This window comes from Cylas formicarius, unplaced genomic scaffold (genome assembly GCF_029955315.1).
Source record: "Cylas formicarius isolate icCylForm1 unplaced genomic scaffold, icCylForm1.1 PGA_scaffold_12__32_contigs__length_19106922, whole genome shotgun sequence".
Lineage (NCBI taxonomy): Eukaryota > Metazoa > Arthropoda > Insecta > Coleoptera > Brentidae > Cylas > Cylas formicarius.
In genome coordinates, this window is record NW_026844225.1 from 17070616 (window position 1) to 17097800 (window position 27185).

A 27185-nucleotide genomic window follows, 5' to 3' on the forward strand; every position below is an offset into this window, starting at 1 on the left:
TAACGACTTTTATAAAATTAAGGAGCTTCTTTTGCTATTTTGTTGAAGAATTTTGAGCAAATAGAAATCTAAATGTGGCTTAATTAATTCGACGGAACTTACAATAAACGATTGAAAATTCGTTATTCGCGTTAATCAAAACGATTCATTTGCGGCATCGTAATTATTCAAATAATGGAAGCAACGAAAGAGTGTAAAAAATAAATAAAACGGACAACCTAACACCTACTGCATGCGATTGACATAGAATCCAATGAACATCTGCAATGATTTACATAGGAACGACAAATTTGGGCACAAATTAAAAAGTTAACAAAAAAAAAGGGAACACTACTAACACTTTAATCCATTTAAAACAGCTATAACTGTTGCCTATAAGTACTATCACACATTTTAAGAAATGCATTTATCACTCAAAACAACCGAGTTTATCACCGCTGCGGTAATTACGTGGATGAAACTGTCTTTTTTATTTAATTTTAATTATTTAAAACAACGCCTCACAAATGTATATATAAGTATAGTGTAAGTAAAAGATGATATATCACAACGCCCAGGTAGCCGAGTGCGGATATTCAAAGGTAAAAAAACTTTTTAAAATATTACCACAGCGGATTTTCATTTGAACGCAGTTCAAATTCGCCCTCCCTGCTTTCCTTAGGCCAAGTTTTTATACATAACAAATACTGATTAAGCTGCATTGACCACATACAACGTTGATATACATAGAGTGTCAGCTTAACAATAACCCTTATCGATTTTGGGTTTCATTTAAATCAAAATCACACGTCGGTTTCAATTTCTGCCATTTGATATAAGACTCGTTTCAAAAAATGTAGGGGAACAATTTTTTCGTATAAATATGTACAAATCTTCACTTTGTTCTCTGACTGCGTGATATGTAAATAGTAGAGAAATATATTTTTTAAAAAAATCGCTAATTGACCATAAAGTGTGTTTCTGCGATGGTAACATTTATATATATTGTTGTACTCGCCATTCAAAACATTAAACATCTGATATATATTATATGTGTATATATATAAATATACTAATCTGGTTTCAACATTCAACATTTTACAAAAAGACTTGCAATATTATATTTTCAACACCGTGGAATTCAAAGATGGCGTTTGAGAAATGTACTTTATACCCTGCTGGACCACAATTAGACTAAATACTCTTGAACGAAAGGCGGCGGAAAAGAACCTATACTGGGTTTACTTGCGAATCAAATGTTCCACAACAGAAGATGGTTGGTGGAATCCTCACGGCCGGCCACTTCGGATATATTCGAAGTTCTGAAGTCTTCGTAGCCGTCGCCGCCAGATATGACCAAGAACTTGGTAGTTTTCGCGATATGATGGTCGTGGCATTTGAGTTTCATCGATTTTTTTAACGGCGTGCCTTTCCTTATGATGGGATATGGCATCTCGACCGATGTTAAAATTCTCACGTGTCCGGTATGGCCGTGAGGTACCCCATTGGCAGCCGGAACTGAATGTAACTTTGTGGTCGATGGAGTTACGTGCGGCAACGGCATTGTCAGCAGTACGCCGGCCGAAGTTCCGATCCACAACAGATCTTTGCAGTGCACCAAAGCGGTTACTCGAAGACAAGCGGCCTTATGTTGACGAATGATATCGTCGCAACCTAAAACGTCATCTTGGATTAACCGATTCCTCGATGCGAGGCTCGAGAACCCACTCGTAAGCATTTTAGTAACGGCCGGTGCCACGTTGGTCTCGCATAGAAATTCGAAAGAAATCGCATGATAACATTTTATAATGGCTGCGTTCTGCAAAGACACCCACAGAGCGTTCCCGCTCACCAGCAAACACGAGATCGACTTGCTAGGTTCGTTGCTGACCGCGAAACTGTTTTCCTTTTCCAGCGTCTGAGGATTGAACACTAGAACAGTGTTGCCGAAAGCGCAGTAAATTTTCGAGTTGAACACCACCATTTTGGAAATTGGCGTGCTAATGGTGCCGAGGCTCATCGTTTGGGGCGAGTTTGTATTCCAACCGCCTTCTAAAAAAATCGATTTGTTTTAATCGTCTCGTTCGGAAAATATCAAAGAATGTTGGCAACAATATTTTGGCAACATGCTATGGGAGCGTACACGATTGTGTTTTTGTGTTTATTTAACGGGTGATTCAATAAGAGTTTCCACATTACAATCTGAAACATTTTTGAAACGCCACTGTATTTGTTTATTATCGTATGAGATTTCTAACCTCAAAACATAAACAAAATTAGTCATACGACTGAACAACGTGTAAAAAATGTGCAAGCCTATTATGAAAATGATCGATCAAGAAAAAATGCATTTCGACGTTCTGAGAGGACAATTTGGAATGTGGTTCAAAAATTTGAGCAAAATGGATCTGTAACCAACCTCAAAGTTCCTCAACGTGCTCGTGCAGGTCGATCAGATCAAAATATTGCCATTGTTCGCGAAAGTGTAGCCGAAGATCCGAACACATCGATTCGTCATCGACCGCAGCAAGTGGGCCTTACGTATTCAACAACACAGCGAATTTTAACAAAAGACTTGCATCTACACCCATATAAAGTCCGAATAACTCAGAAGTTGAAACCTCGAGATCATCAACAGCGCCGCCTGTTTGCAGAATGGATAGGAGGACCAGGGGTTCATTTTTTGGCTTTGTAAACAAACACAATGCTCGTATTTCGGGATTAGAAAATCCAAGAGAGATTGTTCAAAAAGAGATTGTGCGCATTTTGGTGCTGAGGAATAATTGTTACTGTTAATGGTGTTCGCTATCGAAACATGATATCTGATTTTTGCCGGGAGCAGTTGGAAAGATTTGTGGTTCCAACAGGATGGAGAAACTTGTCACACCTAATTGTAATTACTAATCTAAAATTCCTCCAAGTTTTTTTTTTATTATTTTAATGTGTAAACCCTTATTGAATCACCCTTTAGTTTCATCTGGACCAGAGGAAGTGCGCTTGATTGATCAACGTTTTAGTAAAATTCGTCTCTCTGTCGTAGTTTTCGCATTTAATGCGTATCTAGAAATACCATTTTTACTTTTTTCACTGCTCTCGTTGGCCTCAAGTTACCAGAAAGACGATCATATTGCCGTACGTACGCAACTGACTACGAAAATATGTCAAGTTTAAATTATTTCGCATCTGGAAGCCCACCAGAAGAAGTTCTTATCAACAAACATTAAAGTTGTGGTTATATTTTTTTTTTTACTTACTGCTATCTCTGTCGAAAATTGATATGTATCCATTCCCAAGAGAGGCAAATACCCGATTGTCCAAATATCTGCAAAATTAATTTACGTAAAAATATAATAAGCCCATTTGAGTTTACATTTTTAAAATTAATCACCATTAATTAATTTTTTTTTTGGAAGTGTGCCAAAGTGGCGTCACTAATCCTACTTACATCAAGCTCAGTACGGACCCGCCTAGTTGAAGTTTGATTTTGTTTTTTTTGATGCGAATATTGTCATTCGAATTAAAAATGTGGATGCATCCATCTTCTGTGCCCAACCACATCGTCGACAGCTTGTCATATTCTTCCATATGGATGCTGCTCGATTCCGATCGATCGGCATGTTTATGAGTTTCTTCTTCGTAATTATCATCGTCGTCGCTAGATGAGCTACTATCGAACTGCATTGCTTTTTGTTGCTGGAGTTTGTCGCGATTTTTGATGGACGAAAACGGATTTAACCTGAAATTTGATGTTTTTCCAATTGAAATTATTATTCCGAATTTTATATTTTATATTATATTATATATTTATATATTTTTTTATTTGGTTTGGTTCATTAAAAATATATTTTTTGCAATTCTTAGGTTTTTAGGTTAACTTTACTTTATTAATTTCTGCGAATGCTTTAGCAATTCCATACCGCTATGGTATGGTAATTAAAAACGCAGCTTTTTCAGAAACGTTAGTGTAAAATATTAGATATTCTATGGTCCGCAAAAGTCAATTAACTCAGTGCCGAAGTTCTGAAGTTTTGGACTTTTTAAGAAGCAGATAATGGATGAAAGTATTATCAAGATATGGAGTATTAAAGTTCGAATAGTTTTTTTCTACGATGTGTTCCTAGTTACCGCAGGCCTAGTGTTGCGTACCTGTTGCCCAAACCCGGTCCTGGAACGGACGCTATGCAAAGTATCCTGGTATTGCAGACTCCGTTGCAGGAAGTGACTGTCGGTTCCGGCTTTTCGTTTAATGTCAAAACGCAGACTTGTCCTACGTAACCGTCGCTATTACACACCCATACGTCTCGGCCATTTTCACTCAAAGTCGGAGCAGCACAAGTGAATTGCAATCCGGCCCTGGTTTTGCGAATCGGTACCGTAGCCATCATTTCCGGAGTCGGTCGTCTATCGCCGGTCAATACTGAATGAAAAAAGCGTCAAAGTGAGCAGTTTTAATTACCACCTCTGTTCGAGCTCTCCATTGTACTGGTTCGAAAATTCATACGAGGCGTGCAGTGCCGATATCAAAGGACAAGTTTGAATCACATTAGGAGTTGCCATATGCAGTACATTATTAATAGCGAGCCTGCGTTTTAACAGGGTTTCGTTTAGCTACCCTTTGTGGATGGAACTTTCAAAAGCAAAATGTGCAGAGCGTGGACAAAATGTAATTGATTTTTTGTTGCAATGAAAATTGAATTTTGCGACTTACACAATTTAGTTTTCGCGTCCAGGAGTGTTTCTTCCCACGATGTTCTAATTTCCGCTTTTGGGAACACTATCGATATATTTTCGATGCCGTTTCTAAAAACAAAGGAACACGAATTAAAGCCAGGTTACAATTCGTCCGTAATTACCTACTGAGTTAATACTGTGAGATCCAGAACGGATAATTGTACATCGCTATTCTGTTGTTCGTGAAGTCGTTTATTCAAATTCCCCAGCATCTCTTTGACCAGCTCGTCCAGCTGCGCGTGGGAACAATGCAACGTCCAACTAAGTTCCGTAATTTGATTTAGAACCGATATGTCCTCGTTGAGATCATCCATTATAATCTGAATTTGTTTCAAATTGTCGTCTTTCGAGCGAATAATTTCCACGTCTTCGAGCAGCACTTTCATCATTAGTTTATATTTGTTGCCCTCCAAACTGTTGGAGTTGTTGGGGACGGTGTTGTTTTTTTTGTTTATCGGGCCGCTGCGTCTTTTGATGCCCGCGATTAATAGCAAGTCGGTAAATAGGAACACGGCCCTTTCTTTCCTAGGTCCGCCACCGTGAGACATGATCACCATATCGTGTCTGATGTATTGTCTGTCCGGTGCCACCAGATCCAAAACTCCTTCGATAAGACTCTCGAGTTCCCGAAGTCTTTCCATATCTAAAGCTTCTTTCTCAGTGCAATTGATTTTTAACAACTGCTCGTGCACCTGCTTCTGGGCCTCTAAAAGTAACTTGTAGTCCGGATGAGTTTCGTTCGTATGTTTGATCAGTCTTTGAAGTAAAAGTTCGTATTTGGGAAATTTTTGAATCGGTTTAATTAGCAAAGAATCTAGCGCCAACTTCCTAATGTGTTGCCTCGCCGTAGCCTGCAGTTGCAAAAAAAAATGCTTTCGGAGTTAAACTAGGCACGGTATTACCTACCTCAAGAAATCTGCCGAATGCTGGCTTGGACTGTTGAGCGCTTTTGATGATGTCTCTGGAACGTTTCCAATTGTTCACGTAGGTGGTGTAGTTGTCGATTACTTCGGATTGTGAAAACTAATCGAAACATGTTTTTACTAACAAAGCCGGAAAAAGCGTCACCCCGACGTAATTACAAACTTCTGATATGGGTGTCGTTTGAGTTTGAAACTAAGCTAATAACCGAGATTTCATCCGGTTCCGGTAATTCGAATACTTTTTCGAGGTAAAACAAATTCCAACGAGTATTCCCATTAGGCACCTATTGTCCTGCTGTAGGATTTGTGTGATTTTTTTTTATATTTTTCGAGTTACTTTTTTGACTATGCGTATTTCGTTTGATACTAATAGCAACAATCGCGATCCCATACGGTTTCGGTAATTCGGATACTTTTTCGAGTTAAAACAAATTCCAACGAGTATTCCCACTAGGCACCTACTGTCCTGCTGTCGGATTGGTTTTGTTTTTTTTTCAAGTTACTTTTTTCCAATTCACCAATTCGATGAGAAACAAACATAGCGTGCGTTCAATTTATCTCAATAACATTTTGATTGCATGTAACTTTTTTGATTATACATATATCGAGGCTTAAGTTTGATACAAATACCAACAATCGAGATCTCATCCGGTTCCAGTAATTAGAATACTTTTTTCTAGGTAAAACAAATTCCAACGAGTATTCCCATTAGGCACCTATTGTCCTGCAATACGCATACATACTGTGCGTTCATTTTATCTCAATAACATGTTGATTGGATGTAACTTTTTTGATTATACATAAATCGGGGCCTTAAGTTTGTAATTAGAATACTTTTTTCAAGGTAAAACAAATTCAGATGAGTATTCCCATTAGGCACCTATTGTCCTGCTGTAGGATTTGTTTTGTTTTTTTTTTAATATATTTGAAGTTACTTTTTTCCAATATGCAAATATACAGTGCTTTCAATTTATCTCATCCGGCTCGGGTAATTCCAATACTTTTTCGAGGTAAAACAAATTCCAACGAGTATTCCCAGTAGGCATCTATTGTCCTGCTGTAGGATTTGTTTCGTTTTTTTTATTTTTGAAGTTACTTTTTTCCAATACACCAATTCGATGAGAAACAAACATACCGTGCGTTCAATTTATCTTAATAACATGTTGATTCGATGTAACTTTTTTGATTATACTATATCGAGGCTTAAGTTTGATTATAATACCCACAATCGAGATCTCATCCGGTTCCAGTAATTAGAATACTTTTTTCTAGGTAAAACAAATTCCAACGAGTATTCCCAGTAGGCATCTACTGTCCTGCTGTAGGATTTGTTTTTTTTTTTATATTTTTGAAGTTATTATTTTGCAATGGACAAATTCGGTGATTTTGATTGGATCAAACTTTTTTAATTTTACAGATATCGAGGTAAATAAAATACAAGATGTTGGCTGAGCAGCCCGGTTTTTCCCAAAATAGAGAAATTCTATGAGAATGTCGTATAGACTACCTTTCGCGATAAACAAATTTTGAAAAGTATCCCCATGAGGCATCTACTCTCCGGTTAGAGGATTTGTTTCTTTTTTTATATATTTTTGAATTTACTTTTTTCCAATACACTAATTCGATGCTAGGTAAACATACTCTGCGTTTAATTCATCTCAATAACAAGTTAATTGGATCTAATACGAACAATCGAGATTCTATAGGATGCCAGTAATGCGAATACTTTTTCGAGGTAAAACAAATTCCGCCCAGTATTCCCATTAGGCACCTACTGTCCTGGTGTGGGATTTGTTTTATTTTTTTATATTTTTGTAGTTATTATTTTAAAATAGGCAAATTCGGTGTGAAGCAACATACCGTGGCTTCAATTTAACTGGATAACTTTTGATTGGATGTAACTTTTTTTGATCTTAGAGATATCAATTATTATTTCGTTTGCTGTTGATAGTGATAATTACTACTTTACTACTTATATTTTTTTTAAACGTCAATTGTATGATTCTTGGCATTTTTAATTTATTTTTAAGAACAAAAAAGTTACAGGAGTTCAAATTGTTATCAAGATAAATTGAACGCGCGGTATTTACAGGGTGTTTCAAAAATGTACCAACGCTCGCCTGGAGATTTTGACATCCATTAAAAGTTTTTAAATGTAGGTTCGGAAATGCTTCATTTCTAAGATACAGAGAATTAAATATTTTTAAAAAAGGGTGTTTTTACAATATGTTAAACATTTTTGTTCCGATTTTGTTGAGATTTGGCAACATCATTTAGAATGATAAAGGACTAAATGTGCTTTGAAATAGATTAAAATTGTTAAGAGATGCTTTTTTGGACTTTTTATTATGCGCTTAAAATAAGTCAGTAAAAGTACAGCTTCTTTGATTCGTATCTTGCCTCGTTTTCGAGCCAAAAAATCAAAGTCATAAAAATGTTGCTTAATTATTCAGCTTAATTGCAGGTATGTAAGTAGCCTGTTTCTTAAAAATATTGAACATCCTGTGGATCTTGAAAAATGAGCATTATAAACTAATATGAACTTTTTTTTTATTTTTTTGAGGATGAATCTACCGTCGGGCGTTGACGCATTTTTGAAACACTCTGTATAGGCGAATGTTGAGCTTAATAATCGAGTACCTATAGTTTCTATATATAATTAATTATCCGCCTAGTGCATGTGAATACTCAACAGATGGAATCTTTAATTTATTTTCAATTCGTTTTCATTTTAAACGGACCACGTATAGGAACTAATAGGTCTATTACCATTTCCAAAAATACATCTCCGATGATTTGCCTGCTGTCCCAGTGCTCGAGCCTACTTTTCAGTTGCATCAGAAAGTTTTTGTGATGATTTAATAGAAAAGGTATCTGCAAAATAATCGGTATTAATTCACCGTCGAGCCTATTTCAAATAATAATCATTTTTTATATAACGCGACTTACTTGCGAAAAAATTTCTTCCACCAAGTTAGATTCTAGCAGGAAAGAATTTTCGGGCTTTTTGAGCGGTTCCCAATAATTCTGAAAATAAAACCACGGCCGAGTGAGTTTGAAAATTAAAAAAAATAATATCTTTCTCTCACCGTCGCGATTATCTCTAATGACTCGACGTAGCTTCTTTCATTGTCGTACAGCTCGATTAGCACATGAGTTCTTGTATCCTGAAAGCATGGAGTTACATTTTTAATTAGCTAAATTAATATCTCGATATTTATCACTCAATCGATAGATACGGGATAAGCGTAAGGGATTTTAACCACGATTAAACCTGAACAAACGATAAGGCGTTAATTCGCCACGAAACATTGACATTTTCTTTTTACCGCTGATGATCCGGTGGCCGTGGGTTCAGGAGACGAGGCGGTTGGCCTATCTACAGGGTCTAAATGTAGTGTCAATTCTTTCCGTGAACCCATTTCTTCGATTTGGATCGGGGACTTACATTATCAGAGATATAGCTACCTACGTGTGTTGTCGTGACCACGAATTGAAACAACACCTTTCTGCGACCGGTCGGGTGGTTCAACTGATAGCACTCAGGAAGAAAATTCGACGACGCCATACGTCGCGTCGCGGCGCAACCGGACGCCGTTGCCAAACCGAAGAGAATTCCACGTGCCACCATTTTTCCATATACCGCGAATTTCAGCAATTTACGGTTCGAATAAAATCACTTGCCCGGTAGAGGAAATTGTTTCCCTTCTATTTTTCATTGCGTTTTTGTTTACATTCATTGAACTTTTTCATTCGAAGGGGTCGAGCCTTACTCCAAGATTGGTTTGTCTGAATATTTAAATAAAAGTCGCCGTCTCTTTGCTAATAGAATAAAAACTCTTTATTATTAAACCAGCGACTGTTGTAAAAAGCGAATAGGAATGAAAATGTAATTCTTCTTTTCAGTTGATTTTTGAAAAAAATCGAAGAACGATAAAAGCGCACGGATTTTAGGTGATTTGGCGCGATAGTATCGGCAACGCTGTCCTAATCAGAAAGCTTCGTTGTCGCTAGGATACCCGACACTGCCGACGAGCGAGGGAAATTGGGTTTAAAGCTGTATTATTCCAAACAGAGCATGAAGCACAATGATATTGACACTCGTCGTTGGATTCTGTCAAAAGATTGAAATCGTCTATTTCGCACACGTGCAATTTCTCGGAGATAATTTCTATAGGCGACATCGCATTCGAATTTCGAATATTTGCGAAATTGCTGAAACTGTCCTATGAGAGATCTAAAACACGTTTTATAATTAAAAAAAAGTCGCACCGTTGGAAATTTACATTTCAACTAGGTTTTAACAAGGTGCCTGCGAGAGTGAATCTCAAGTGTCCACTATAGCAGCGGTTCCCAACTTTTTTCTTTCTGCGAACCGCCTTTTAAAATCGGAATATATAAATAAGATAGTACCATTTGGTCAATATTAATTGTTAAACATAACTGTAATATAAAACATTTAGCAAGGCGTTACTAAAACTAAGAAAGCCATACAAAAAAAAGGATTAATATAATACGAAGAAGCACTAATAAAGAAGTTCTAAATTTATTTATTTTTATACTATTTCTGTACTTATGGTTGAGGTAAGTGTATTCTGAAAATCATTTCCCACAGAGATACGTTGTGCATGACGGCAATAAAATTTTGATGACCTTTTCCACTAAGATGACGTATCCATTTTTTACATCAAGCCAGAAATCTATTAAATAATGATCTGTATCAGAAGCTTTTGGAGAATGCGTCAATGAGCTATTATTCTTTTTCCAATAAAAATAAAAAGTGTTTGAAATTAGATCTCCTTGCGGATCGATCCAGGTGTATTAGGAAAATACTCATTGAATGTTAATTGAGGCTATTTACAAATCTTCTGCTTTCCTCCTGCGTCGATTTTTTATAAATCAAGCACAACAGTAGCCGACGGAAGTTTCTTGAGTTGCATTTTATTTTCGAATACACAGCTCATTCATATGGACGACAAATTCGTCCATTACCCCTAGGGTTTTACGAACCACCGTTTGGGAGACGCTGCATTAAAGGAAGCTCACACAATCAATTCGGGGGATGATTAAAAACCTTGTTAAGTACATATAAAGGAAACTGGTAGGTGTTCTTATTTCCCGACCGCCAAGACCAACAAAAGATATTTTGTTGATTTTTATTTCCACGTTAATTAATTAACTTTATTTACTCAAGTCCGGCTCTTTTCGCAGCAGTCGCTTCCAGGAAATTCTAATTTGCTTAAAATATTTGAACTCGGTTTACACATCTTTGCATTGAGTGAAAACGGGAAATCATTAAAAGATCCCTGAAATTGAATTTACCATTTCGTTCTGGAAGGTATTGGGATAACGTTCCGTGAAATTCAATACGAAATAATTCGATCGAATATTGTTAATGCGAAGAATATTTCTTATTGGCGAAAATTGTGCAAAGATTTGTTCGGTTTTCAGAAACGGGTCTTAAATTATTGCGAGTTTGTTTTTGAATCGTTCGATTTTCTCCAAGGAATTCCGTTCGAAACGTTTGATCCGACAATACGGAGAAAATAATGAATCGTTTTTGTTTGTAAACACTGTTTTATATTTTAAAGGGGAAGATATATTTAAATAAATAAAAAAAATATATGGCAACGTATTGGCGAAACAATTTGCCAAATCATCGGCCGCGTAAATGAATGAATGGATCTATTTTCGAATTTTTCAAATATTTTCGGCGGTTTTAAATCACCGACCCGAAAATAAACGCTCGCAAAAATGGAAACGCGCGCGTTATCGCGTGTGAATCACCCTGTACAATGTTTGCACAGTTAATTAGGAACCGGAAACCCTATAAATACGGCGATTTCGCGGGTATCGTTATTGAAATGTCCGTGAAACTATAATTTTAGCCAGCGCCAGTCTTAAACTAGTATTTTATAGCTTTCAACATTTACATGCAGCTATATATTTTGTGTATAATAAGTATTTAACGCCGATATATTAATAGTCTCCGATCAATAATGTTAACCGTTAAATAACTGCGGCAAATTGTCATAAACAATTTAAACTAAATGGTACCGATACTTACGTCCTGCTGTTGTTGCCCCGTCTTCTTAGAGATCAGTTCCTCGGAACTTCCTCGCAAAAGTTGTTCCAATAACTCACTCGTCACTTCCGTCTTCGTCAGTCCCTCTAGTTTTGAAGGACTCGAAGTTGTCCTCTGATGATTCGGCACTAATTTTTGATCGGCAGGTTCTACGATTAAACTATCCGCACTAACTTTGCGTTTATTGGCCGCCTGTTGCTGTTTAGGAGTATTCTGTTGGCTTTTAACCGGCGAAGTGTCGTCGATAGAGCTGTTGCAAGAACTACGATATCGCGTCTGTTTGGATTTACCCGCGTTAACCGAACCCGACGACAAATCGTCTAAAAACTTCAAATCGTTGCTAACGTTCTTTTTGCAATCGGGTTTTTTCATCTCGGCTTCCAACATTTGGCCGTACGGTCCCCTCAAGGGTCTCTTGGAATACCTTCGAGGGATCGGCGGACTGGTAGTTTCGATGTTGGTGCTTGATCTACCTTCGCAATCGGATAAGTCGGACGGTACGAAAGAAATCTGATCAGATCTTCGTTCGCTCAGTTCCGGTTCACCTTCCGATAAAGAATCGGAACGCAATATGCTGTCGCTTCTGGAAACCGAGATTTTAAACGAATCCTTCTCCTCCGGGCACTGCGAGAGGAACTTTTTGGTGTAAACTGACGGCCATTCGAGGCAAATGCTGCCCTCGTCAGGGCTTAACGGTTCTTCCGGCGGACTACTGCAGCCTTTGGTTCCGCTTTCTAACAGAGTCTCCTGAATTACCTTGTCCGTTTCATCGCAACCGCAAACGGCGTCCTCTTCTTCGTATTTATTGAGGATGACATCGTCGTCGCCCGAATGGTACTCGGCAGGCCACTGGGATAAGTATATCCCTTTCCTTCTTCTCGATTTGTCGCGTCGCCTGTCTTGGCTACAATTCGTATTGTTCTGCGTCCGTACCGTCGTTTTTTCCGGACTTTCCGGTGTGATCTGAACCTCCGGTATGTCCGCGTTCGTTTCTCTGACGTCGTCTACATTTGACTCCGGCCGCGTTGACGTAAACGCGTCTTGTTTACTCGGAACTGCCGCCGATCGGCCTACGTTTTTCGGTCGAGGCAATGTGTTCGTCGTCGGGCTGGCTTGTTCATTCTCGTCCGATTTCCTCCTGATGTATTTATTATCGTCCGGACAATAATCGACTTGGGAAAACGACGCACTCCTCAACGGTACCACCCTAACGTCGCATTTGACGGGCGTCGATTCATCTTGCGAAGCGGACGGCGATATAGGGGGCGTCGTTTTCGAATGTCTGGTCCTCGGAGGCGGTACCGGTACCGTTCCCCGTTTCAAACGTTCGCTCAGCTCCCGAAATTTGTCGTTGCCTCGTTTTTCCGCGCGGTTTCCGCCGAAGCGGAACCTGGGGAGCCGGTCCAGGATGATATGGTCCTCCTTGATACCGTTGCCTTCACCGTATTCGGCTAAACGGGCACACACCGGAGGCCTGGCTAGAACGCAACGTTTCTTCAACAGGCACGTTCCAGGGTAAAGAACATGATCGCGTACTGAAACGTTCGACGTCTGGTCTGACGTAGCGACAACATCCTCCGTCCTATTTGCGCAACTAATTATATCCACGCTATTAATAGGTGCCGCTTTCGGGAGACGGGATAACGTTGCTGTGAAATCGCGGCCCATGACGAAGTCGTGGACGGTTCCGTCGACGCCGCCGCCGCACGCCGATGTAGGCAACCAACAACACTGCGAACGGTACCGCGGACCCGCTCCGGGCGGCGGCGGACTTACCGCCCCCTTTCGCATGCCGTAACGTAGCGGACTGCTTACCGCCATCGATCTGCAAATCGAAATCACGTGAGGAACCCCGTTACACCCCGTATTATCTTATAACGCTGTTGCCATTTGTAATAGTATACCCGATTCAGTAAAATCGCATTCAATTAAATTCTTTAAAAAATATTTCAGGTTATATTCCTTTTATTTTTACTTTTAATAACTTCTACATCTATTATATTATATTTAATTTATCAATGTATTTATAGCTTCCTATTCAGTTTTCAATTTAAACATTTAAGAGGTCAAATGGAGTAGCTTTTGCTATACTTCGCCTATTCTCTGCTGTATATTTGTATATAACAATATACGACAATGAAGGAAATTTATTATTATTATTATTATTATTATTATTATTATTATATAACTAACCACTACCCGGCGAGGCATTTTACCGCTTGATACAGTTTAAATAATAATAATATTAACAATAACAATATTTATTTCGCGACAAAATAATACAGCAGTTAAAAACAATTACAAAAAGTTCGTGTTCAACCATTAGACACTGATCCTTAACAAACAATAAATAAAAAAGTTCCCCAGAGTTGAAAATAGTATACAAGGAAAAACAAAAAAATAAAATAGAAAGCATACTGCATACAATCATAATTCAAGGATTATTCGTTGCTGGTTATAGGAAGAGGAATTAACAGTCATGGCTTGCGATGTCTCCTGATATTACAGCACCGGATTTTTATATTTGGGAAATGATAAAAAATAAATTTTATAAAACAACGACCAGAAATGAAGATTTGCCAGAATAAGACGGGCAAGAAATTGAAGAAAGAACTTAGACGAGTATCCAGGCAGGAGAATCTTAAAAGAAGTGGAGAATATATAAAAATGAATAAATGGAGTCGAACGATATGACATTTGACAAATTTTTTGTTAGAGAATTGAAATTAAAGTGACCACATTGTTGAGGTTTTTCTTTTCATAGCACAGATAAAAACAATTTTGTGTATTGGCCAAAATAATGAAAAAACTAAATTTTGTATGTGGATTAAGAATTATATCCAGAACAACTTGTTCATATATCTCTAAAGCGAAGCAAAGTACCAAAAGGAGGATCGAAAGAAGAAACGAAGTTAAAAACAGCTACAAAACGTTCAAGTTCAACTCATAAACAATAAATGTAAAAGTAAAACAAAAAAAAAGAGGACAAACAACAAATCCTGCTTACTGAGACGTTTAAATAAGATGAAGCTTAAGCAGTTTTATTCTTCCGGAACGGCATTGTACAGCTTAAAGACGTCTTAAAAGAAGTATATTTGGAAGAGGGTTACTTGATGCGGTGGAGGCTACATATAGCCACGAAATCTCTAGTTCAGCGAATAAAAGTACTAGGGACACTAATTCAATACTATATTAACTGAATACTATAGTAACTGAATGTAATTTACGCCTAGTTTCCATTGTTAGAGACTTTGTTTCTTTAAGTTTATATGAAACTGGATAACTGGCACGTATACTACAAATGAAACGCAAACACGTCTATTCGTATTCCGTTTGAATTCTGTTGATGTCACGTAAATCCAAACATGAACCATACACCGTATCACAAAAATTAAAGCGATTAAAACCAACGAATCAGTCAACCTTACTTTTAAGAACTTAACAACAAATGTCCGTTTCATATAAAATAACAGATAACGATATGCAGTGCGTATCATCTTATTAACATGAGGTTTAAAACGAAGATTAAATTAGTTTAAATAGATTTTCTAAAAGGTGCCTAACAGGTAGAAGTTTCGTCGAAATATATGAATTTTATGTAAAGTACTTTTACTTTTTCAAATATCGGCAATTATTAAGAAAAGTCAACCATAATATATACAAATTTTGTAAATTACATCAAAACGTTATATTAAATTCTCTGACATTTGAATAGTAAATGCATACCTATCTTATTTTGCAAGTGAAAAGATGAACAAGTTAATTTTAGTGCCTAATAAGTAACATTCATAACAATTCGCTAAGACCTTTACATTTCTGTCTAGGTTTTTAGTTAACACATTCTTAATCATGTTTGTAGTAATTACCTGGCACGATTATTATCACTGTCAAATGCTCAATATTTCAGAAAGGCCAACAGCCATTTTGGTAGTGAGTTTTCGTGGTAATTTTTGGGCAAGAAAGCCTCAGATTCTGTCTATAAAATTATCATTTTATATTTTTTACTTGTGTATATTTTACTTTATGACTTTGAACTGAGGTGGCTTTTACTTGACCAAAATCCATTTTTCAAAATAAATAAGAACTAAGAACAGATGTTTACGAAATTATGTATTTTTACACGACAATTGTTTCGACAATACAGTGTCTTGATCAAATGTAATATTTACAAACTTCCTGCTACTATATATACCGAAAAACAACAATTAAACATTAATTAATGTTGTTGTGAGAATTTAAGCTCAATAAAGGAGAGGTATTTCATTGTAATTGATCGTTAAGCAATACATTTGTTAATCTCCATGCCTTCCAATAAATTTAATTTTCTACTTTTTGTGGCTGTATGTAAAATATCAAAATTGTCGTCAAAATTAACTATTGTTATTAAACGCACTTTTATGTTCGTTAATGCGTTTCTTGAAGGATCGAACTGTTTGTCCGATATCAATTTTAGGACAAGATCCGCATTTCAACCTGTAGACACCTGATTTTTTGGACATAGTTAAGTCTAAAAAAATAATAGAGTTATCCTGTTCAGTTAGGAAAACGCAAAACAAATTAGATTTTTCCATTTATCATAAATGTTCACACACGGACACAGTCATACCTAACAGCTCAAACCACCCTTATACACACAAAATGGCTGCATTTCACTCTTCTCAGACTTCTTAATACGCGACTCTCAACAGAAAATTACGACAAAGAACTCAATATCATTAAACAAATTGCACTGAACAACGGCTACAATCTGTTCATTATAGATAAAATTATAAATAAAAAACAAATGCAGACAACAGTAAACTCTATTTATCTGAAATCTAATACAGAACACGAACAATTTTAAACAATTACATACATAGGAGAACCCAGTGAAAAAGTTTCCAAACATTTGTCAAAATGTGGTTTAAAAATTGCTTTCAGAACTAACAATACAATAGGAAAATTTTTAAAAAACAATAAAACGAAATGTCCAATATCTCAAAAATCAGGTGTCTACAGGTTGAAATGCGGGTCTTGTCTTAAAATTGATATTGGACAAACATGTAGATCCTTCAAGAAACGCATTAACGAACATAAAAGACCGTTTAACAACAGTCTATATTCTAATTATGCTACACACTTAAACACAGACAAATACATTTTTGACGAGAATTTTGATATTTTACATACAGCCACAAAAAGTTGAAAATTAAATTTATTGGAAACCATGGAGATTAACAGAATGAGACTTAACGATCAATTAGATTTAAATACCTCTCCTTTATTGAACTTAAATTCTCACAACAACATTAATTAAGCGTTAGATTGAGTATCATTTATTATTCAAGGACCATCAAAAATTCAAGTGACAAGTACCCAAAACAATGTTCATCCCTTTTTGAAGATTCCATTATTTTGAAATGCCCGCAAATTGGCCAGTGATGTACCTCTTATTATTTTTTTTTCAATTAGTAGTATTGGAACATTGGGTCAGGGATAACTCCAATGCATCTTAAGTAAGAAATTTCTATTTTGATCATTAAGTGTATATTTATTTGTTTATTTTGTCCCTTATCTCAAAAACTAGAGCTGATAAACGAAATCCAGCAGCATTTTTTAAATCAATACATTAAAAACATGAAACATGAGACATAAAAATGTCAGAATTAATAAAAGTACTTTAACTCTTGCATAAAAATTTATATCTTTTGACAACCCTTGTATACGGTTCAGAAAATTTTATATCTCTTGGTTGGTTAGTTGTATTTCGAATTTCGTACACTTTTTTTCATAAAACTAAGAATAAATGAAATAGAAAATAAATAATATATACAAATATGCTCACAGAAATTTCAATTTCATATATATTAAAATTAGAAGTAATACTGTGATACGTTCTCTTTGGAACTTTTTATGACACCACCTAATGTTCGCAAATATACATAGTTGAATAACCCGAGTGTTGCTAATTCTAATAAATAATATGCCCGTCAAATTGCGCTTAAAATGTTTAATAATTAAAACGGATATTTTGATTATTGATCAGAGCAACATCTGGTATAACCGATTATACCTTAGCGGCGGCTTGTTGTTTTTGCTGGTAAACACGCGTTATGACTTTGCTTACGAATCAAAACGATCGTTAGGTTCTTGCAAGTTAAAATGTAAAAGCTCCGAGGCAGTGGGGACATGTTAAATGACCTCCTATTGTTCTTGTTCTATAATAATTAACTTATTTCATCTACATAATCCATGGGTTAAAATTGCTACCAATTCACAAGCCAAACAATATTTCATCAAGTGATATCGCGCTATAAAACAAAAACGCAATTTAAATATAAACAAATGTGCGTTAAATGAGTTTTCTTTGGTCGAAATTATAAATAAAAACTGCATATTTCATCGGAGCCATTTAGAAGTGCCTTTTATAATATTTATAGATAAATTTTGCATAAATAACAGGTAACAGGTGAGCCGATACTTTGATTTGAAGTGGGTGATTTGTAATTTCGTCGTTATACTTTTGATGATTCGATGTTTACCCAGCATCAGTACGATGCAAAGCAATTCGAATCAAATGCGAAATTTAAACAACCATCCGCTACCAGGTGACGGTGGTACTGTACCAATACACGTTATATGCGGTGCCTACGTAAGTATGCAACCAGATTGCCATCCCTAAGGTACGTACCTTTTATAAGAGTCGCCGTGGATGCAGGTATTAGGACAGGCCTGACACTGTCTCAGATAGTCCCCGTGCCAGTTGGACATGCCGAATTAGAGGTTGACCCCTTACGGGGTCAACGGTCATTGTACCCACCTTTCAGATTTTCGTGATGTCGTTTAATCGACTCGAGGCTTTTTCGCAACAAATCGCGACGCGTTTTTGAATCGAAACCTCAGGTAAACCGAATGCAACGCCTACTAAACGGTTTGGATTGTCCGACGGTTTATGTTGACGGCGACTTGATTCTTGGCTTGCCGACCACTCGGTGGGGGGCTTCGGTGCAGACCCAACAGACAACCGACCCATCGGCGAAGAAAGATACGTACTCGACTGGATGTTGGAAGTACTGCACACTCGACTGTCGGTTGTTATATCCACCGGCCGGTACGGCAGTACTATAACTACTCGGCGTCATATCACCTTCAGGAATTCGAACGAGTGGACTGTTATTATCGATATTTTGGAGAAGAGTTAAAATTAAATGACAAATATTTCGTTGTACCCCAGGGTAGCGTTCTTGGGCCGCTCTACAGTCGTTTCGACTTGGTGTTCTAATAATAGACTCTGAGTGTTATGATCTTATATAATACATGCGTGATGGAGAATACGAAAAATTCATATTAAATAATAATAATGTGTATTAAGTAGTGTCAAAAAAACAATATAACAATGTTCTAATCTTGAGTTTTAAGGTTCCATCTTAACTATAATGTAAAAATGTCTTGCGTTGAGATTTTAATATTTCTAATAATTTTTAGCCGTTCCAGCAATCTTGAATCTTTTTATGCCAATCTTTTCAGTTGCTGTCAATCGATGAAGAGGAAAACTAAAACTCAGTGTCCGTGAGAGATAAACAGTTTGCGACTCGCGAGTGGTGAAAAGGGAATTGTTAACCCTTTACCCTTTAAACTTTCCTCTTTTCTGTCGCTGTCTAAAACTTCCATGCAGTAGCATTCCCTATCTAATGTGACCTTTAAAATACACGTTATTCTCTAATATTCTCTATAAATTTTACTTTGCTCTCTGGAGTCCCACAAGGCTCCATTTTAAAGCAGTAGGATACAGGCATTTGCCTAAGACACCTCAGTTCTATTGTTTTGATGCCGATGACTACGTATTATAAGTGACCTTTCTAGTGGCCACAACCTCAAATTAAACCTACGAAATCATGTAGTAGACTTGACACTAAAGGCAAAGACACTAAATTAAAATTTGTAACTGCCGCAAAGAATCTGGGGTTGTATTGGATACTCAGCTTCTGTTTAAAGAACATTTAAAATCTATTCTCAAAAAAACCTACTGCTCACTAAAGAGGCTATATAATAACAGGCATGTACTAGGCAAACGTTTGAGATTTTAATTATACATATACAAATACAAAGAGTTCAAGACTCGTGTTGCGAATTCGTATCATACTTCTCGTCTTTATTTCGATATAAATTGGTTGAGAATGGATGCCCTTAGAAACTTAAGTTGTTTTTTAATTAAAATTATTAACGAACCCCTTGCTCCCACCTCTATTCGTGACCAATTAATATTTCGTTATAACGTAGATAATTTAAATATTAGAAGTACTATTAAAATTACAATGCCCCACCATCGGACCGCCATGTTTCGCCGTTCTTTTTCGCATTCACACTACCCAAAAACTGTTTAAGTCTCAATGTTAAAACTTTCAAATACACACATAAAAAATATATTTTTAAGCTAACAATAACATTTTCATGTTGTAAAAATGTTTATGTTTAGTTTTTTTATATACGTACTGACCCTAAAAAGCTTAAATTTTTATTATTATGATTTGCTCGAATGCGTAATGTCTAAAGTTAAATGTCTTGGTTAAACATATCAACATCCGGTTCAGTACAGTGTCTTTCAGCTAGGAATTGTCGTGATAAATTTATTGTCACATGCTCTGGTTAATAATATATTACACAATAAAAAACATTTATCATATATATATGTATATATATATATATATATATATATATATATATATATATATATATATATATATATATATATATATATATATATATATATATGATGACACTATATTCCGGGATATCATCCGTTCGCTCGTTGAACTCCGACTGGAATCCTGCATCCGACCGGAATCCTGCAAATCCTGCATCCGACTGGAATCCTGCAGACGTTTCGCCAAAATTTCACTTGGAATCTTCAATGCTCGCGCTCCGAAAGTGTTCGAAGTGTTTTCGGAGCGCGAGCATTGAAGATGCCAAGTGAGATTTTAGCGAAACGTCTGCAGGATTCCAGTCGGATGCAGGATTTGCAGGATTCCGGTCGGATGCAGGATTCCAGTCGGAGTTCAACGAGCGAACGGATGATATCCCGGAATATAGTGTCATCACATTTTTCCATCCGTGAATCAATACGTGAGAATATATATATATATATATATATATATATATATATATATATATATATATATATATATATATATATATATATTGGTATTAATGGGTAGTAAAATAATACACTTGCGATACTTATATATTTTTTTTATAAGGCGAATATGGACATTTGCATAATTCATTAATTCATTTTCCTACCGCTTCACGTATTGTTCAGAAAATGTTTTGTATAATGTGCATATTCTAATATACAGTATGAAGGGATTCCGCGAAGAATTCCATGGAATTCGAGAATAATTCGGAGGAATAAGTAATGGAAGGAATTGCGTACGCTCTTCCCTCTGTGGTTTTAGGCCTTCTTCTTAGTTTAAGCATGAAGGAACTACATTCTTTGTAGGCAGTTGGGATATACTTGGGTAGGTTCACAAATTACAAGGTAACAATTTGAATATTTTTTTAGCTAATAACAGTGATATATGTCTTTAGATCGTTTTCGACACTGTCTTATATATTGCGATTGCAATTTTTTTAAATTGATATTTATATCGAGTTGACTTCGTGGTCGCGTAAAAACGTGAACGCTGTAAAGTAACCGTACGAACGCGTTTCATTGCAAACGTGTTGCGGTAAACGATTCAACCTTACCGTTTGATTCCGTTTATAGGGTGAAATAAATTCCAGATTTGGCAATTTAATTGTTTTATTTTTATATGTCAAGAACAGGTCAATGGGTGATCCGTCCTTATTCTTTTAAGTCGTATCTCAGCAAGCGGAATGTAACTAGCGAAGTCGTGACTAAAAAGAAGTCTTAAGGCGTAAATATATATATATATATATATACCACGCCAAATGAATCCGCAACATGGAAAATCATGCCCATGCGAGAGTGAAATATTTAAACAATCGAATAAAATTATATAAATGGCGCCGCAAATCTGAGAAATTATGCATTTTAGTTGCCTATAACTAGTGAAAGGACACTTTAGCGCCAGTTGTGGCGACATATGTAACGATCGAGTTAAGTAGGTTGAAATAAATGTAGATGTATCGTGAGTTTTCAATTGTATTTAACTCCTATATGAGCAGTGTAAGTATCACAAATTAGTTTAAAAATATTGTGTCTAACAATGACAAATTGAAAGAAAAACTGTTAGCCGTTCAATCAGTACAATGATTTAAAGCTGTCAAAACGACCTTAGTAATAGTAAACAACGATGCCAAGTTTTGACACAAATAAATTTTATTTTGTTTTAGTTAAAACCGTTTCGTCAATTTATCAAGCGCATATGTCCCTTACCATCTTGGTCCCTTACAAACAAAAAGGTCTCGATTGCTGTCCAAACACGCGGTGTTTTTTTATAACGAGCCGACCGCTTTGTAAATGTCGAAACGATTTTATTTTAGCACCCAGACCACGGCTAAACACAAAGCCGCTATAATATGTACACGGGTTTAAAGGAACGTCAAAGCTCTAGACACTTAGGTTATGATATTTTTCAAAATTTATTGCTACGGGTATTTTACACGAGAAACAAACAAAGAACGTGTAGAACTTTTAATAATAATTATTGAGCATTATAAAAAGCTTTCTATTACAGCGACCTCTCGGGGCGGGCATTACAAACTACGTCTTGTAACGCCCGGCAAATCAGTCGCTGTCCACTAACCGTAATCTGGCAGTCAAACTTTATATTAAAGTCGCATTTTGAGCACCAGTATCGTGGATGGCATACAACAATGAAGGCATACTTATATTTTGTACTTACAATTAGATGTGCTATTACACGGGCTGTCATTGGGAAAGAGTGCGCGAAATTCACGATTAAATTGGACAATGTCAGTGGAAGATGATATCTCCGTTATTTATCCACCACGTTAAGCTTAGGAGGATCGCGCAAAAGCTGCAACATTATTAGTAATTGCTTTTGCGTCATTTCAACACCAACTAATTAAATTATTGTACTCCGTTGTGCTGTGCAAGCGTTTAATCCTTGCTGTGTTATTAACGTAATGAATAAACAAAAAACTGTAAATGTAAAAAAACGACAAACGTCAAAGTCGACAAGATTTTTTACATTAGAATATACAAGGAAGTCCTTAGTAGTATGGATCTAGGTATTTCTTGGTTCCGCCGTGGTCTGTGCCATATTTACATAATTATTTCGATTTTTGTTATTATTTTAGTAAAAACATTACAATCAATTAAGTATTCCAATCAGAAGAAGGCAAAGTGTCGAACAGTGTCCACATGTTACGCATACATTATACAATATTATTATTAATTTAGCAATCGGAAGGAATCGAATACAAAATGGCTCAAAAACAACTGCCGATTGTTACGGAGTTTGGTTTTTGAAACACCCTGTAACAAAATAAATCTGTATGATAAAATTTTTAACAGTTTACTTAAACATTTTAACAGTTTTTAAAGACAATGTGTTATTTACAGCGTATATAGACTGCAAAATGCTTATAACAAACATATTCTTGAGGTACGAACGAAATGTCAATAATATTTACATAAATATTGCGCGTATTGCACGTAAACCAAACATCGAATCACAAAGTCCAGTTTCATTTGGTTGTTAAACGACGACCTTTACTTAGTTGGCGGCTCTTAAGCATTTTTACTAATAAAAATGTTTGCCTAAAATCTACTTTTATTTTTAGAATCGCTTTTATTCTAGCATACGCTAAAATTTAATATACAGGGCTGTGCAAAATAAACAAACACTTGCGTTACCGTGTGTCAAATCAAAACGAACACGTATCACATTTCGCAGGAATCTAAAACAGAAACTTCATTTCGAATTGTACAAAAATATTTTTCAACCTTCAACAAATTTGTGATTGACTGAAGTAAGGCATGTATTACTAACTGCAATTTTTGGTAACTTAATACCTACGTCCTCGCGGTGGCGGATACAAATCCCCGTATTTATTATTATTATTATTATTATTATTTTTATTTTGCTTAGGTGACGCGGTTTTTGCAGGCCGCCATTGTGGGACATTAGTAATTTACTGTATGTGCTGATTGGCTGAACTGAACAAAATTCGTAACCAAACTTCTACATCTAATAAACACATACGATGTGAAAACTAATTGAAGTAACGCCGCTAACGCTTTGGGTATTATAGGCTTGTGGTTTTTATTTTATAGTGAAAATATATACTTCATTATAGACCGTACTCTTTAATTCTGTATAGACTATATAAGTTTTAATACAATTTAAACGTTTTGTGCCGAACTATTTTCTAAAATTTTAAAGTCTTTAAAACACCACTTTAATACTTCAACCGTATTAAATTGAATTCCAGAAATAATGGAATTTCGATATTTGCGAATTCCTATAAGCGGGTGCTATTTCGGAAATTCAACCCTCACTAGCAATAACGTCAACCGTCACTAAATTAGCAGTGTTTCGAAAAAAAAAAATCGTAGGAAAAATTTCGATTTAGCCATTGTGAATGTGAATTATGCGATAGAACATGGTTAAAACACTGCCTGTCTATAATTTTACTTAACTATTTTCATCACAGGATTCAACATTTTAGTAAATAAATTACATCGAGATTATTAAAAATTTCGCGTTTAAAATATTATCTGCTATATGTCTAGGAATAGGTTAAAAATTGTAAGACGCTTATTATGAACAAAGTTTGCGTCTTTAATAAATTTACTCGATTGCGGGATAATATTATGTACATCGCTGGTAATTACGCCACGGGTCGTAGATAGCTGATCAAGCGGGTAGACTTTTGCCTGAAACCTGAAATTTATCCGTTTGCAAACTCAACCTAAATAATTTCCGAGATTTTTACACCTACGAATTGTTATTTTTAATCGAACGCCCAATACATATTCAGAATATTCTATTTTGCTGTAGTAAAACAACGGATTTGTGTTCGGGGTGTTTACATAAGAATGGTTGTCAGGGAGAAGGAGAATTTTTTTTTCGAATCTGGACTCATAAAGGTACTAAATTTGTAAGCGACCCAAAGTCTAGTTGACATATATTTTCAAGAATTTCGTTTATTAAAAAAAATTCTTAAAATATTAACGTGACTAATTCTAAAAGGACTACCTGTGAAAAACAGAGTCGGGTAAATGGATAAGGGACCATCTTTCTTTTATTATTTTTGCTTTCAAATTTTTAGGCTAATTTTCCTGCATGGTTCGATAATTGGTTTTTAGTTTTTCTTTTCCCGGCAACTCAAACAAAATGGTATTGTTTACTGCCACGCCTACTAATTATGTGCACCTCAATTACCCCCTTTCAAAAATTTGACATGCATTTTTTTTATTCATTGACATTTTTTAATTAAACTCACAAAAAATCAACTACAAACTTTAAAAGTTTAGCAAATGGGATTCAGGGATTGAAGTTAAGCACATTGTATCTAAAAAACGAGAGGATGAAGGGCTCTAGTTTAAAAGTGCTTTTATTTCTATTTTAATAGGGAAAATATTGACTTCTAATTTAGGAATACCCCGCATATCCTTCTCCTGCTTAGTTTCCAGATTGGTCGTATTTATTCCTGTTTAACGTAATAGTGGTAATTTAACTGTCGAGGTCATACCTATCGAACCAGATTTATAATGTATGGGTTGTTCTAAATATAGTTCAAATCGATATGGTCGGTTGTTAGGAGCAAAAAAAATCTACTTACGTTTTCTATGAATTGAGATAATCCGTGATATCAAACGCCTTAAAAAATAATCGATACACAAGCCTGGGAAAATATCCGATATACATTAAATGTCGGCCACCGGACCACCCGTAGTTGAGATGCTCGTAGTCATCGTCTTGCCAATACTCCTGTATCATATTAAAAGGGATCAAATTGGGGGATACGATGCGAATAAATTACTTACCCTCCTATTGATACTGATGTAATTATTCCATCGACTAAACTATCGCGACTTATATCATCCACCATGGCTACCTTAAAGTGATGACCGAAGCTGGCTAAATCTTCCCTGAATGCTTCGCTGCCTGGTGTTAAGCCGCCACTTGCGGGTGGAACTGGAGTTTGACCGGGACCGCTTTCACCTAAAATCCGAATCTCAAATTGATCCCGGCTGCATAATCAGTCTCCAATGGAAAGAGAACCAATTAAAAAAAATATATAAAAAACTAAAAAAATCTCGTTAAGTGTTGATGAGGTAAATTTGTTTGAGTGCTGTTCTTGGTGCCTTGCGGATGACATAATAAACTGTTCGAAGTGGATGAAATGGTGTCTCACCTTCGACGTCAATCGCTTCTGCGTTTTTCTTAAGAGGTGCAGCTTCTTCATCGTCCGTATAAATTTTAAAATAAGCAAAAGCTAAGTAAATTACGGACACAATGAAAGAAGGTATGGGTATACACATAGCGTATATTAAGTTCATGTAAACCTGCCACATGTCCAAATGGCTTATGACGAGACCAGGTTGAATTTTACTATAGTAACACGAAAAGTTCGATCCTACGTTTACGTAAGCTTTCAACCAGACGGTGCAGTTGAGCATCGGTGGGTAACCACAACCTTTGACGTTGGGTAAAAGTTTGGCCTGTTTGTAATACCATTGGGACTTGTTTCCTTGCAATCCCGTTTCCGGCTCATCTTCGTAATCTTCGTAATCGTTCAGCAAATTGGTTTCGAATCCCGCGTAGGACGTCACGGTCGGGTGCACGCTTACATTCCACGAATTGTTGGTGAAAATTTTGTAGTTGACGAATATCTGGGTGCAATCGTAGATGTCTTTGGTGCAACCCTCCCGGCATGAGGTCCAGCTGCAATTGGAGGCGCCTAAGCGGCGATCCGTTTTCACGGTCACACAGTAAGCCGGTTCTTCGTCGAACTCCATAAAAATCGTTGTAAAGGCCGGGTCAATGACGAAAGGCACCAGAAATAAGAACGAAAACAAGCTGAAGATGCCGAGCAGTACGAAGAAAGCGGTGATGTAAAATAGTAATTTTTGCTGCCAGGTTTGCGTGATCGTATCATCCTCCATGGTCGTCGCACAAGGTCAACGGGGGACGAAAAGTCGGACCCCACCATCTGCACCCGCACGGGAGCACGGGAGCCTCACGTCTACTCACACCATTTGTCGTTTAAACCCCTTCCTTCGAACGTTACATAATACCCGCGTTTCGGACGTTCGAACTTGCCGCCCTCAGTCTTTTACATTATTATTGATATTAATTTGTTGTTTATTTCTTCGTCGGCGCTTCTATCTACGTCGTATCACTATAACTATAAGCACGAACGGGCGATCACAATCGTTGTCAATATACGAAGAGGGTGACGATGTTGACCGTTGTCACGGTATTGCCACTGGCGGGCATGATGTGTTTTGAGCACTGCAGTCCGTGTTTACAATATCGATCCCAACGCCA

The 27185-nt window shown here is 36.5% G+C and overlaps 2 protein-coding genes across 3 annotated transcripts; both read right to left on the bottom strand.

The window, feature by feature from the left end:
* On the bottom strand, positions 1-18691 carry LOC132708774 (rho guanine nucleotide exchange factor 17-like). 2 transcript variants are annotated; one of them, XM_060681338.1, is made up of 13 exons: positions 18389-18687; positions 11701-13543; positions 8723-8800; positions 8583-8660; positions 8403-8507; positions 5617-5733; positions 4837-5561; positions 4688-4779; positions 4126-4396; positions 3425-3715; positions 3234-3301; positions 1708-2031; positions 1-1653 (listed from the first exon to the last, which is right to left on the bottom strand). In XM_060681338.1, exons 1-13 carry the CDS (start codon positions 18466-18468, stop codon positions 1232-1234), a joined length of 4494 nt encoding a protein of 1497 aa, XP_060537321.1. In that variant the 5' UTR covers positions 18469-18687; the 3' UTR covers positions 1-1231. The 2 variants fall into 2 exon arrangements, with proteins under 2 accessions (XP_060537321.1, XP_060537320.1); XM_060681337.1 differs by having other exon boundaries at positions 1-2031; positions 18389-18691.
* Positions 18692-21210: 2519 nt separating this feature from the next.
* LOC132708600 (protein tipE) lies at positions 21211-26803 on the bottom strand. The gene is made up of 4 exons (XM_060681014.1): positions 26050-26803; positions 25679-25856; positions 25474-25622; positions 21211-24572 (listed from the first exon to the last, which is right to left on the bottom strand). Exons 1-3 carry the CDS (start codon positions 26798-26800, stop codon positions 25559-25561), a joined length of 993 nt encoding a protein of 330 aa, XP_060536997.1. The 5' UTR covers positions 26801-26803; the 3' UTR covers positions 21211-24572; positions 25474-25558.
* Positions 26804-27185: the final 382 nt, after the last annotated feature.

Bases quoted from the DNA above. Each gene is read 5' to 3' on its own strand.
- LOC132708774 (XM_060681337.1), bottom strand. From the start codon at position 18,468: ATGTCCAACTGGCACGGGGACTATCTGAGACAGTGTCAGGCCTGTCCT. The intron at 8,801-11,700 runs GTAAGTATCGGT...CCATGCTTTCAG, and splicing joins CGGGGCAACAACAGCAGGAC to GATACAAGAACTCATGTGCT. The intron at 3,302-3,424 runs GTAAGTAGGATT...TTAATTTTGCAG, and splicing joins GGGTCCGTACTGAGCTTGAT to ATATTTGGACAATCGGGTAT.
- LOC132708600 (XM_060681014.1), bottom strand. From the start codon at position 26,800: ATGGAGGATGATACGATCACGCAAACCTGGCAGCAAAAATTACTATTT. The intron at 25,857-26,049 runs GTGAGACACCAT...TTCGGATTTTAG, and splicing joins AGAAGCGATTGACGTCGAAG to GTGAAAGCGGTCCCGGTCAA. The intron at 25,623-25,678 runs GTAAGTAATTTA...AATATGATACAG, and splicing joins ACATCAGTATCAATAGGAGG to GAGTATTGGCAAGACGATGA.